Source organism: Octopus bimaculoides, chromosome 7 (genome assembly GCF_046866305.1).
Source record: "Octopus bimaculoides isolate indiv1 chromosome 7, ASM4686630v1, whole genome shotgun sequence".
Lineage (NCBI taxonomy): Eukaryota > Metazoa > Mollusca > Cephalopoda > Octopoda > Octopodidae > Octopus > Octopus bimaculoides.
The window spans coordinates 22534876-22550320 of record NC_142934.1 but is presented as its reverse complement, the minus strand read 5'-3'; the positions used below and the strand labels follow the sequence as shown (position 1 = coordinate 22550320).

Below are 15445 nucleotides of genomic sequence, written 5' to 3'. Positions count from 1 at the left end.
TGACCGCAGTCAAATGACTGAAACAAGCACAAGAATAAAAAGAATAAAGATCAAAGTTGCTTCTCATCATTCCTGGGTCGATAATAAAGTACGAGTCCAGTGGAGTGACAGAACTGTACCAGTAATAAAGTACCAGTCCGATGGAGTGACAGAACTGTACCAGTAATAAAGTACCAGTCCGATGGAGTGACAGACCTGTTAAAGGATCGGAGCAGACGGTATGCAGTCGATAAATAAAGTACCAGTCACGTACTGAGGTCGATCTAATCGACTGAGCCCCCACCCCAAAATTTTCGGGCCTTGTGCTTAGAGTAGAAAAGATTATTTTAATTACGTCTGTTTACAGTCTGAGTTCAACCCCGGCCGTGTGTAATTTTACTTTTTCTTATAGGATTCAATATAATAAACCGCCAGCCAAGAATTGGTGGGGACCAATACAATCTTCAACACCTTCCTTCTCTAAATTCTGTGACCTTGTGCCTGTTTGTTAAAAATCAATATTGTTTATTTACCAAATTTAAACGCTTTTTACTGTTTTGTTTTTAAAGGGCCTCTTCTTCTTTATATTCCATTGTTTGATGAATATTGATGTAAGTACCTCTTGTTTTATTCTTTCTTCTCGTTTTTTATTGTTTTTGTTATTTTTATTTTCGTTTTTTTTTTGTATATCTTTTTAAGAGTTTATTCTTTAACGTTTTAATCATTAAATTAATCTTTATTAAATCAACAATAAACACACGTACTTGTTACTGTTTGATTTCTTTATTATAATTATTTATGATTAAGGCAGTGGAGGTGCAATGGCCCAATGGTTAGGGCAGCGGACTCGCGGTCATAGGATCGCGGTTTCGATTCCCAAACCGGGCGTTGTGAGTGTTTCTTGAGCGAAAACACCTAAAGCTCCACGAGGCTCCGGCAGGGGATAGTTGCGAACCCTGCTGTACTCTTCCACCACAACTTTCTCTCACTCTTTCTTCCTGTTTCTGTTGTGCCTGTAATTCAAAGGGTCAGCCTTGTCACACTGTGTCACGTTGAATATCCCCGAGAACTACGTTAAGGGTACACGTGTCTGTGGAGTGCTCAGCCACTTGCACGTTAATTTCACGAGCAGGCTGTTCCGTTGATCGGATCAACTGGAACCCTCGACAACGTAAGCGACGGAGTGCCAACATGATTAAGGCGGTGAGCTGACAGAGTCGACAGAGTCGTTAGCACGCCGGACAAAATGCTCAGCGGCATTTCTTCCGGCTTTACATTCTGAGTTCATGTACTGCCGAGATAGACTTTGTTTTTCATCCTTTCGGGGTCGATAAAACAGTATCATTTGAGCACTGGAGTCGATGTAATTGATTATCTCGTATCTCCCAAATACTTGCAATAATGATTTCTTTTATTGGTCACAAAGGCCCAAGATTCTGCTACCTCGGGACCAAAACTGCACTTCATCCTAGATATGAGTCATTTATCGATAGAATGAATAATTGAATTGATTACGAAAGAAAAACGGTAAAATAATAATAATGATAATAATAATAATAACAAACACATAATTTTCTTATGGTTTCATAAACATTCTCTAGAACAACACTATGTACAAATCGAAATATATGGTACCCTAGGCATAACACCTACATGAACTTCTAACTTGTTGTCTCTTGAGGTCTCTAGGTGAGACTTGGATCCAACTTGTACAAATGCAAAGCAAAAGTCAAACAAAATAATAATAATATGCCCGGATGCAGAACCAGGCAGTGGCTCCCATGGTTTCTGATCTTAATTGATTGGAAGTGTTATCATGTACATTGTTTTGTCTTGGTATAAAAAGATGGGCTACAGCAAATATTCTGCTCAATACCACAGATTTGCTTGTCAACTGTTTGACCATAACCAGTTGAGCATGTCCCTTGGTGGTTGACCATATGTGCATCTCTGATCACGAGCAGAAGTAGTGGGGGAGAATCATAGCCATGTGTTGAGAGGAATTCTTTGGGGTCTGAATAATTCACCTTTGGAAACATGGGTGTTTTGCTCAACATCCTTAAACAAACCTTATTCAGGGACATTTTGAGCAGGATGGGCTACTCGACCTGAAGAAAATTCTAACTGGGCCCCACCTGCGAAGTCATGCGCTGTTTATCTTGATATGAGATCACCATGTCGCGCACGTATGGCTGTGATGCATGTGCCTGGTGTACCCTTGTCAGACGGGTTGTCATGATGGGTATAATGGGCTTCGTATATTTTACCACAGTGTCACTTCCATGGCATGCACTGCTCTCTCACTCAGTAATAATAATAATAATAATTTCTTTCTTTTCAAGGTACGCAATGCAATCAAAAGAAAATATTTTGGCAGAAAGCGAAGTACTATGTCTGCAGGTCGAAAGAGTTCCGTGGATTTCGAGACATATGGCGAGTTTTCCTCAGGAGGCAAAAAGCTTGTGCGGGATTCTTCTACATCTGTAAGTTTTATGGTGTATGTGTTTGTTTTTAATATTATTGTATGTAAGCTTATACGGTTTTACTGACCACATACATACACACATGCATACCTACATGCATACATACATACATACATACATACATACATATATACATACATACATATGTACGTATGTGTATAAGTTGTGAAGGCATATGACTCAGTGATTAGAACATCGGGCTTACAATCGTGGAATTGCGAGTTCGATTCCCGGATAGGGCTGTGGGCTGTGTTCTTGAGCAAGGTACTTTATTTCACGTAGCTCCAGTTCACTCAACTGTAGAAATGAGTTGCAATGTCACTGATACCAGGCTGTATCGGCCTTTGCCTTTCCCTTAGACAACATCGGTGGTGTGGCGTGGGGGGAGACTGGTATGCATGGGCGACTGCTGTTCGTCTCCAAACAACCTTTCCCGGACTTGTGCCTCGGAGGGGAACTTTCTAGGTGGAATGCCATGGTCATTCGTAGCCGAAGAGGGTCTTTTTGTGTATGTGTATATGCAACACACACACACACACACACACACAAATTGTTACATTTTTCATCATACTATTTAAGAATTTGTTAGTGTTACTCTCTTTACTCTTTTACTTGTTTCAGTCATTTGACTGCGGCCATGCTGGAGCACCGCCTTTAGTCGAGCAAATCGACCCCAGGACTTATTCTTTGGAAGCCTAGTACTTATTCTATCGATCTCTTTTTGCCGAACCGCTAAGTTACGGGGACGTAAACACACCAGCATCGGTTGTCAAGCGATGGTGGGGGGACAAACACAGACACACAAACACACATACACACACATATATATATATATATATACATATATACGACGGGCTTCTTTCAGTTTCCGTCTACCAAATCCACTCACAAGGCTTTGGTCGGCCCGAGGCTATAGTAGAAGACACTTGCCCAAGGTGCCACGCAGTGGGACTGAACCCGGAACTATGTGGTTGGTAAGCAAGCTACTTACCACACAGCCACTCCTGCGCCTACATAGTCCTTTTTAAGAAGATAGCGTATAATACTAAAAATTTACCTCTTGGATTCCTTTTCTCTGTTAAATATGTCTGAGGATGGCCACATGGGCAAACGAAAGAACAAGTCTTCGAATCACTTTTTATTATGATTTTCCTTTCAGATGACAGGTTCTTTTGTTTCTACAACACTTGACCGTATGACAGCTGTTGTTCTTTAGCCCAAGGTCGACTCCAATCGAGCAGACCTATGATCAATAGCATTACAGCCGCGATCATCCTGTCTTTTTAGAAGTACGTTGAATAACATTGTCTGATGGCGTCCTTTCCTTGTCTAAGACGGTAGGGTAAGATATAGGGGAGGAATGATTTGGACTGCTATTTTCAGGCAGTCGAGTGATCGTGTAGCGGCTCCTGTTAATTAATTTATTTATTTATTTATTTATTTATTTTGTAATAGAAAATTTTGTATGAAAATTAAAGAGCCCCTGGAGATTGTTAGGAGTAACAATCAGCTCAATGAAAGAAGTACCAGCAATGTACTGAGGATTGTGGCCTATGTCCTTCACCCCTAAATATGACATAGTACCTATCTTAGACAGCTGTCACCTTTAAATATGTGAAATTGTTTCCTAAATGGACAACAACCATCTTCTCTTACCAATCATAACCTTCACTCGCGAGCGAATATGACTTGTAGGCCATACCCTGCTCTCGCTAACTGCTTGTGGCATCTACTTAGTTGCGAAAAGACATAGAGACCCTCTCGAATCTTTTACCCTTGACCTACAATGGAACATCGATGATGCAACATTTGGAGGGAGATAGGGCTACACCAGTAACAACGGGAAATGAAATGCATTTCTCAACGATACAATGCACTCTCCGGTATAGGAATTGAACTCATGACCTTACAATTGCGTGACCCAAGGCCTCTAACTACTAGGCCACGTGAATCCACGCTCTTCTCGAGACAAATAGTCTAGTTAACCATAACCATCACTCGCGAGTGGGTTTAACTTGGCAGCATGTAGACCGCTTTCGCTAATTGTTTAGATGTCTGAGTATTAACGATTCGGCATAAAAGCTCAACCCTTGATTCATGGATAGACTGGAACATGAGATGAAGTAACTTGCCCAAGGACACAATGTGCACTCCAGTCTGGGAATCAAACACACGATCCTATTATACTGTGTGACCTAATAAGGCGATTGTGGAGGCGCGTGGCTTAGTTGTTAAGGTGTTGGACTCATGATCGGAAGATTGTGGTTTCTATTCCTGGACCGGGTTGTGTTCTTGAGCAAAACACTTCATTTCGCGTTGCTCCAGTTCACTCAGCTGGCAAAGATGAGTAGCGACAGATCAGCGTCCTATCCGGGTGGGGAATTTATACGCCATGAAACTGGAAAACCGGCCCTTATGGGTCGATATGACTCGAGAAAGTAACTTCACTTTTTACAATAAGGCGATGAGCTGGCAGAATCGTTAGCATGCCGGATAAAATATTTAGTAGCATTTCGTCCGTCTTTACGTTCTGAGTTCAAATTCCGCCGGGGTGGACTTTACCTTTTGTCCTTTGGGGTCGTTAAATAAGTACCAGTCAAGTATTGGGGTCAATGTAATTAACTTACCCTCACTTCAAAAGCTGCTGGCTCTGTGCTGAGATTTGAAACCATTATTGTGTTGTCCAACACTAAGCCATGCACCCTCTCATGCTCCTTGACAGAATATATAAAGTACAGCTGTCATCTCAAGCCAGCCATAGCCACCACTCATGATTGAGTACGACTTAGCAGTATGTACCGTGCTTTCACTAGTTGTTTTAGATTTGCACGTACTCCCTCTTGGGTCTTGCTTCCCTTGATCCAAACAGTACATCGAAGATGTGATAGCTAGAGGGAAATAGAGCACCATTCAAAGGCGTCTGGTACTTATTTTCAGCAGAGTAAACAGAAGTCACGCGAACTGAAGTATCTTGTCCAAGGATTCTTCTGTCAACTACTCAGCTCAGAACTCGAACCCACAACCTAATGATCACGAGTCTAACATTTCTAACCACTAGACCACGCATGCTCCTTCACATGCGCTACGGTAGAATTAAATTAACTAAAGACCACCACCTCCTTATATATGTGGCCTTTAACCTACCTTAGAGTCATTCATTTATCTTTCGATCGTTCAGTGCTGCATTTTATAAACTATACCCATTCTACACAGTGCATCTGACCAAAATAATATGCAAATGCTCATTATTATTATTATTATTATTATTATTATTATTATTATTATTATTATTATTAATTACTTGCATCAGTGAAATGATATCATGTGCATTTGTATTATAACAACATTACGTAAGTTTCATCATAAATTGCATATTGCCTTGATACTTAAAAATCATTTAGTACATAATATATATGAATTGCTATTGTATGCCTCTTTTTCATAATAATATGATATATGCCTTTATAACTTGCATTTATTTAGCAATTAAGTGCATAAATGCTGCCTAAAAATGCATCTCCCTCTCTTGCTAAATAATAAGTGCATAAATGCATTACATTTTGTAAATTGAGTAAAAAAATGTGCATTAATTTTCTAAGTCTATATATTCAATTATAAACGCATCTATATCTCTTTTTGATTAATAAATGCATACATTTCATAAATTATATTTTTAAAAATGCTATAATTTTCTGTACAATTATTAATGCATCTGCTTTTTAAAATTGCTTTATGAATTTACAGTTCAAATTTTTTGTGCTTTCTCTTTCTACTCTTTCTTTCTCTCTTTCTACTCTTTCTTTCTCTCTTTCTCTCTTTCATTTGATCGATCTCAGTAAAATGGCAATAAGGGACATGATTCAAAGTTATCGTTCTTAGTATTTTGTACCCAACAGGTGGCGACCAACACTACAGATTTATGCAGCTTTGAACGCAAAAGAGCAACCCTTAGCGAGAAACATCCGAACTTATTGAACAAATCCACCAACTGCAACGGAGAAGTAAGCCGAAATGGGAGCGTTTCGGGCAAAAACCTCAAAGTAGCGACACCAACGTCACCTTCTTCTCCTCCAGCTCCTCAAGCTTCATCTCCGCCAGCCTCAAGCAACGATCATCACCAACACCAATGTGATGATATCAACGTGAAGGAAGGCCACATGGAAAACGGCACGGAAACACGACTTCATTGTAGCAAAAGTTTTCCCCCTGGGAAAAATAAAATCTCAAGCTATGCTGATGACAACAGCGGTCCGGCCACGTTGGTGGCATCTGGTTGCTTTGATGCAACCGACACGTCGTCTTTGATGGCAGCGGCCGCAGCAGAAGAAGACAATGAGAGAGCGGAAGAAGTAGAACAGGGGTATACTGGTAGTGATGGTGGTGGTGTTGGTGGTGGCGGTGGTACTAGTAGTGATGGTAGTTGTGTTAATGATGGTCACGGTGGTGGTGGTGGTGCTTGTGATGGTGGTGGTGGTGGTGGTGGTAGGACACCTGATGAATGTGGCGACCCTGAAAGTTTCAGTGATGATTCTACACCGTTGACCAAAACGACGAATGCTTTCGACATTTCGATGACGGACGACGGAAGTAGCTATGGAGATGAGACAGAGTATCTACGAGAACGAGAACGAGAACGAGAACGAGAACAACAACAGAAACTGGATGTGGATGAAGTAGAAAAACAACTAAAACTAGAGCAACAACAACTACAACAAGATGAAGAGGAAGAAGAGGAAAACCTCAACGATATTCTATCAGATATGGATTCCATGCTTGAGAATTCGAGGAAATGAAAACCGGCAACGTTTTATTTTATTTACAAATTATAAACAGATTAAAAACATCGACGCAAAGTCCACAATCACAACCACCACCACCGCCACCGCCACTTTAGCACTGACATTTACATCATCAACGTAACCCCCATCCTCTTAAGGAATTTATCTGTACAGAAACAATGTTAATTAATTAATTGACTAATTAACAGCAAAACTACTACCATCACCGCAACAATAAGCAACAATAACGACATCAATAGCTTTAATAATAGGAATAATAATAATAATGATGATTTCAAATTTTGGCACAAGGCCAGCAAGTTCGGGTCGGGGGAGGGGTAAGTCGATTAATTCGATCTCTGTGCTCAACTGGTGTTCATTTTGTGTACCCCCGAAAGGATGAAAAGTAAAGTCGACCTCAGCGGAATTAATAATAATAATAATAATAATAATAATAATAATAATAATAATAATAATAATCCTACGCAAAACACTTTCAATACAGTAACCATAAGAGCATCACAGCAAACCACAGCACATACCCAAGGCACACAGAGCTGCGCTCGGTAGTGAAGTGAATGCACGTAATAAAAATAAAACTACTGAACAATAATAATGATAATAATAATAATAATAATAACAACAACAACAACAACAACAACAACAACAACAACAACAACAACAACAACAACAACAACAACAATAATAGTAGTAGTAATAATAATGATATTTTCTTTATGACGTTGGAGGTGAAGAACAGTACAAGGACCGCGTACAAGAATAGAAGATCTTACTTCAAGGCTAAAGGAAAGTAAAAACAATGACAGATGACAGCGAAAAGTTAAAAAGGGTCTCTGTATGAAGGATATCCACTTGGGATAGGGTTAGTCAAGAAACTCCACAGGCCCACAATTGCCCTAAACTACCAAAACTATTAATAGGGTAAAACTAGGAGTAGTAATCAGAATAGAGGCTCTGCATTGATAGCAAAGGCATCGCAATCCCTTCAGATGATCGACCTCTCGATTTCTTCTCAACAAACGCATGCGCAAACACATGCGCACTGACGTAAATATTACCTGAAAAGTAGTGGCAAAAACTATCAAAATAGAAGGATCTTGAAATTGAAATATTCAAGATGTGGGACACGATGGTGGAAACAATAACAATAGTAATTGCTGTTTTATGAATGATGATTTAAAATATATGAAAAGAAACATAGAAGCCATTCCAGGACTCAAGACCCTACACACTGTCCGAAAAATATCTCTGCAAGGAAGAGCCGACATCTTGCGCAAATATCATCGACTCATTAGAATAACTCAAACCGAAATTCTTCACATATAACTTAAACCCTATAAATTCAGCTTGTAATAATCTAAAACAACTCGCGTAGAATATAATATATAAGATTAATACCCAATAAAATAATACTATTCATCAATAAAAGTACCACACACTAAAGAACAAACACTAATATAATAAGAAACCATAGACTAAACCCCATAAAAAATGTACACTAATGCAGTACACCTAAACGTAGAGTCATATTCCCTCCACTTTCCTTAATCTTGCTAAAATAAGAACACACAATGTTGCACACACCTCAGAAATATGGAGGTGCACCAGGTGGTACAATAGAAACTCGTATGAAACTATGATAGTAAAAAATAATAATAATAATGATAATAATAATAATAATAATAATAATAATAATAATAATAATAATAATAATAATAAACAGTCAGCCACCTTCTATATATGGATGACCTAAAATTATATGCTAAAAACGACAAAGAGCTAGAAACACTACTACAGACAATACACGGCTTTACCAAGGAAATAGATATGAAATTCGGATTAGAAAAATGTGCCAATGCAACCCTGAAAAGAGGAAAATTAGTTAAAAGTAGCAATATAACACTAGATAAAGCCAATGAAATAAGAGAACTAGACGAAAGCCAACCATATAAGTATTTAGGAGTCAATGAACTAGATAGGATACAACATACACAAATGAAAGAAAAAATAAAGAGTACTATAGACGAGTTAGATCAATACTAAAAACAGAGCTCAATGCTAAAAACAAGATAATGGGTATCAACACTTTAGCTGTCCCAGTTATAAGCTACAGCTACAACATCCTTAACTGGACACTAAACGAACTATGTAAAATAGACAGGAAAACAAGAAAAATAATGATAGGATATAGGATGCACCACCCAAAATCTGACATAGAAAGGCTATATATACAACGCACAGAAGGTGGCAGGGGTCTTATACAGCTAGAAAACTATTATAAAATAACCACCATAGGACTGCAAAAATACCTACTCCAGAAGCAAGGGAAACTAATACAAATAGCCACAAAACACGAGCAAAACAAAAAACTGTTTTCAGTATTTAAGGAAGCTGACAAATACAAACAAGAAATCAATCTACCTAACAAATAAGAAGAAGAAGAAGAAGAAGAAGAAGAAGAAGAAGAAGAAGAAGAAGAAACAACAAAAGCTATAAAACAAATGAAATCCAAACTAAAACTAGAACAGCAACGGACCGTGATAAAACGATGGCAAGAAAAGCCCCTACATGGTAAATACTGGGCTAAACTAAATGCGAAAGAAATAGACAGAGAAAAATCCCAGCAATGGCTGAGAAGCTCAGGACTCAAAGCAGAGACTGAAGGATTTTTAATTGCTGCACAAGACCAGAGCCTCCCCACCAGAAATTACCAAAAACACATAATGAAAAGAAATATAACAAGTAACTGTAGAATATGTGGAGATGGACAAGAAACAATAAATCATATTATCTCTGGCTGCCCAGTCCTGGCTAAGAAGGAATATATCCACAGACACGACAGAGCTGGGACCTATATACACTGGAAGCTATGCCAACACTATGGAATAACAACAGAAACACTTTCAATACAGTAAACATAAGAGCACCACAGCAAACCACAGCACATACCCAAGGCGCACAGAGCTGCGCTCGGTAGTGAAGTGAAAGCACGTTATAAAAATAAAACTACTGAACAATAATAATAATAATATAGTTGTCAGAGATCATGAAGAAAGAAATGCTTTCTAATTGATGTACCAATACCAGCAGGTGACAACGTTTCTCTAAAAGAAATAGAGAAACTTTCAAAATACAAAGACCTGGAAATAGAGGTAACTCGAATGTGGAATCTAAAAACAGAAACAATTCCTATCATAGTGGGTGCATTAGGTATAATAAAAAAAATATTCAGATAAATACATAACAAAAACACCAGGACTTACAAGTATATATAACATACAGAAAATTGCACTACTGGGCACTGCACACATCCTACGCAAAACACTCTCAATACAGTAACCATAAGAGCATCACAGCAAACCACAGCACATACCCAAGGCACACAGAGCTGCGCTCGGTAGTGAAGTGAAAGCACGCTACAAAAACAAAACTACTGAATAATAATAATAATAATAATAATAATAATAATAATAATAATAATAATAATAATAATGATAATAATAATAATAATAATAATAATAATAATAATAATAATAATAATAATGCAGTACCAAGCAGTGGCTCTCATCGCTTCTGATCTTAATTGATTGGAAGTGTTATCATGTACATTGGTTTGTCTTGGTATAAAAGATGGGCTACAGCAAATATTCTGCTCAGATTTGCTTGACCTTAACCAGTTGAGCACGACCCTTAGTGCCTGACATGTGCAGCTCTGATCACGAGCAGAAATAGTAGGGGAGCATCATAGCCATGTGTTGAGAGGAGTTCTTTGGAGTTTGAATAATTCACCTCTGGAAATCACGGCCTACTAAAAGCAAAGACGTGGTATGAGAAAACCCCAGAAGGAGTCACCGAGAATGAGAATTGCAAAATCCTGTGGGATGCAGTGATTCAGTGCGATCACCTGACCAGATATCGAAAACCGGACATTGTTGAGGTGAATAAAAAAGAAAGGACATGCATGATAATCGACATAGCATGTCCCGATGACAACAGGATCAATGAGAAGGAAGAAGAAAAAATAAACAACTATGACGATTTGAAGTGGGGAAATACGAAGGTTGTGGTCAATGAGGAGAGTAGACGTGATACCAACAGTAATTGGTGCACTTGGAAGTATCAGCACTCAACTATCAACATGGCTGAAAAATATCGGTGCAAGAACTGCAAGAACTCTTTGAAGGGTCCTTAAAGCATGACAAGTAATCAAGTGTCACCTTAGTCTGCTGGCTGTGGACAGCTGACACTTACCCAGCAAAATAAGTTGTGAGTTTTCATCACAACAACAGCAACAATAATAATAATAATAATCATAATAATAATAATTATTATTATAATAATAATAACGGTTTCAAATTTTGCCACAAGGGCAGCAATTTTGGGGGTTGGGATGAGTCGATTACATCGACCCAGTATTTCACTGGTACTTAATTTATCGACCCCGAAAGGAAGAAAGGCAAAGTCGACCACGGTGGAATTTGAGCTGAGAACGTTGCAACGGACAAAATACCACTAAATGTTTCGTCGCGCGCGCTAATAATAATAATAATAATAATAATAATAATAATAATAAAATTAATAATAATGCAGTACCAAGCAGTGGCTCTCATGGTTTCTAATCTTAACTGATTAGAAGTGTTATCATGTACATTGTTTTGTCTTGGTATAAAAGATGGGCTACAGCAAATATTCTGCTCAGTACCACAGATTTGCTTCTCAGTTGCTTGACCTTAAGCAGTTGAGCATGTGCCTTAGTGCCTGACGATATGTGCATCTCTGACCACGAGCAGAAGTAGTGGGGGAGAATCATAGCCATGTGTTGAGAGGAATTCTTTGGGGTTTGGATAAATTCACCTCTGGAAACATGGGTGTTTTGTTCATCATCCTTAAACAACTCTTATTCAAGGACCTTTTGAGCGGGATGGGATACTCGACCTGAAGAAAATTCTAACTGGGCCCCACCTGCGAGGTCATGCGCTGTTTATCTTGATATGAGATCACCATGTCGCGTACATATAGTTGTGATGCATGTGCCTGGTGTACCCTTATCAGACGAGTTGTCATGATGGGTATACTGGGCTTCGTATATTTTACCCCAGTGTCACTTTGATGGCATGCACTGCTCTCTCACTCAATAATAATAATAATAATAATAATAATAATAATAAGACAGTAAAATACTGTAAAAATACTAACACACCACAGCACATACCTAAGGCACACACTGTTGCGCTCGGTAGTGCAATGAAAGCACGTGGTAAAAATAAGATTACTGAACGATGATGATGATGTTTATTGGCTGCAAGGGCCACAAACGACATTTAGAACAAAGGACAGAAAGATTTACATATATACAATTAACAAGAAAACTGATGACAACAAAACTCTCCATATGGGAGAATGACATCAAGGGATAACTAGGAAACCCCACTGATCCTGGATTAACCATCAACACCCCCCCCCCCCCGCGAATCTGAAGGGAAACGTAAGGAGACGCCTCTCTCCCAACCGATCTCTCCATCTTACAGGTGCAGGCAGAGAGTAGGCCCGCTCCTTGGACCATGCTCGCCACATTCGCCCACCTTTCAATAAATTTATTGAGGAAAGTAGGAAGATACCTCTCTCTCCATCCTCAACTTTCATTTTAAGTAGAAGTTAAAAAGAAGTCGATGACGACTTGGTCAAAAGGAAAGTATATCTTCATTCCTTTTAGTCAACAGAGGATACATTTACGTTATTATTATTATTATTTAGCACGTCGGGCGAAATGCTTAGCAGTATTACGTTTGCTGCTATGTTCTGAGTTCAAATTCCGCCGAGGTCGACTTTGCCTTTTATCCTTTCAAGGTCGATAAATTAAGTATTAGTTGAATACTGGGGTTGATGTAATCGACTCATCCCCTCACCCAAAATAACTGCCCTTGTGGTAAAATTTGAAACCATTATTATCATTATTAAGGCTGCGAGCTGGTAGAATCGTTACCACGCCGGGCAAAATACTTAGCAGTATTTCGTCCGGTTTTATATTCTGGGTTCAAATTCCACTTAGGTCATCTTTACTTTTCATCTTTTCGGGTTCGATAAAATAAGTACCTGTAAAGTAATCGGGTTGATGTAATCGAGTTGCCATAATATAGAATTGAGGAACCTGAAATGAAATTCCCATTGGCTCCCCCGCGACATAGAAGCTAATAGGAAATACATTTCACCTTATGGATTTCTGCATTACGAAATTTCAGGTTACATCGAGATTTTTAAGGTCGCAGCTTTTCCTTAATGTGGTCGATGCATCCATCCATCCATCCATCCATACATACATATATATATATATATATATATATATATATATATATATATATATATATATATATATATATATATATCCAATGCCTTAAACTTTGCAATGTTTCACTGCTATGCTGCTTCATCGGCTGATCTAATTGTGCATGTGATGCAATGCAGACTGCATTTACATTTATTTTTCTTCTTATTGTTGTTGTAATTATTATTATTATTATTATTATTATTATTATTATTATTATAGCCATAAGAAACCGCTGTTACTGTGGGCTATGTCTTGTGCCTTGCTTGATTTTCTTTTTAACTTTTTGTTGGGGAAATTTATATCTGCCTTCACCATTATGACAATGAAGCGTCTGAAGCCAAGAGAAAGAGAGCGAAAGAAAAAAAAACGTGTGTGTGTGTGTGTGTGTGTGTGTGTGTGTGTACATTTTGTTATAGAAATTCAAGCGTTAGAGGTATGTTTCTTTGTGGTGTGTCGCGCATTCAATGCATCGCTAATATTATATATACATATAAACTGACCTCAGATTTACATCATCCGTTTAACTCCTGACTCTGCAATGTACTCGATGAATATGAGTTTTTAGTTAATGTAAAAAATACATGACGCCAGAGATGATGACGCGAGCACATTACACTATTATCCATCCATCCATCCATTCATCCATATATATATATATATATATATAATATAATATAGGATAAATTCTTTATAAGAATTTATCAAGTAGTCAGCGTGAAAAAAACCTCATAATGAAAAAATAACGAAAAATTTCGTAATGAAAAAATTCATCGTTTCTTCATAAATTTTGAAAGCTGCATTCCCTCGCTTTCGGTAAATATGTTGCATATTTTTGGTAGTTTTTGACTTATTTAGTCCCTCGAAGCGTGAGGCATTAATACACAGTTAATGCCCTTATATATAATTAATATATATATATATATATATATATATATATATATATATATATTTCATCCATATATGTATTTGAGTCGTTAAATATCAGAGGCGTATTTCTGACGCGGCAACAATGAGATAAATCATTCATCCTGTAGATTGATAGTATGAATTCGTGGCGTATATGTAGTCTATCAGGCTGACAGAGTTGGCAATTGCGAACCGTAAGTGAGTAATGAGAAGCCCTGCCATTGATACTCCATTTGATGTCGGTGAAGTCATTTCGATGGTCAAGGAGTCTCCAGGTAAAGTGGGATACGGAGGTGGAGATTTCCCTATCACTGCTTTTGAAGGAGTTCTTGTACTGTGTATACCTTCACTTAAAGTTATAAGCTGCCATGCCTGTGTAGTGTCTTGCGATACCGTCGGATGCTATGAGAGTGTGTCCTCCAAGTGGGCATTCGCTAAGATTTCGGCAGTTATAGGTTGGGGTGTTGATTGGAGGTTGTGTAGGGATGTGTTTGCATGTATTGTAGCGTGCGAGTTTTGAAGTGATATTGTCTAAGCAGGCGTAGCTGACGTTGACCTTGTGGGGATTGAAGAGTTTATAATGCCTATGGGTTCTAGGGAAATCTTTTTCTTTTTTTTTTAATTAGTGTCAGGAAGCTTCTGGCTATGTTAGTTGAAACTTCTAGGTTGCATGGAGGACTGAACGACATTACTTTTCTCCTTTTGACTCTCTTCGAATTCGGGGATGGGAGATGGCTCGTCCTCCATATATACTTATCAGTAAAGCTACTCTTCGCTAATACCTCGTTATAGTGAGACGCGGCCCTGTTGAAGATCTACCTGTCTGCTGATAGGATAGAGAGTCTTCTACCTGTGACTAGATTTCCAATTACAGCCGGGGTTGGTTGGAGTTTCTATGAATATATACAGTTTCCTCATTTATCTTTCTAGTTGTAAGTGTGGTACTTACCCGT

General features: G+C 38.4%; 1 protein-coding gene across 5 annotated transcripts in view; it reads left to right on the top strand.

The window, feature by feature from the left end:
- The window catches only part of LOC106870463 (uncharacterized), a 361104-nt gene that overhangs the window by 331993 nt on the left and 13666 nt on the right, over positions 1-15445 (top strand). For 2 of the 5 annotated variants that reach the window (XM_089354983.1, XM_089354984.1), the window contains exons 25-27: positions 549-590; positions 2322-2462; positions 6359-12718. In XM_089354983.1, coding sequence (XP_089211109.1) covers positions 549-590; positions 2322-2462; positions 6359-7255 — 1080 coding nt within the window. In that variant the 3' untranslated portion in view covers positions 7256-12718. Of the gene's footprint in view, positions 1-548; positions 591-2321; positions 2477-6358; positions 12719-15445 lie in introns of those variants that run through there. The other 3 variants (XM_089354987.1, XM_089354985.1, XM_089354986.1) reach the window with 2 other exon arrangements.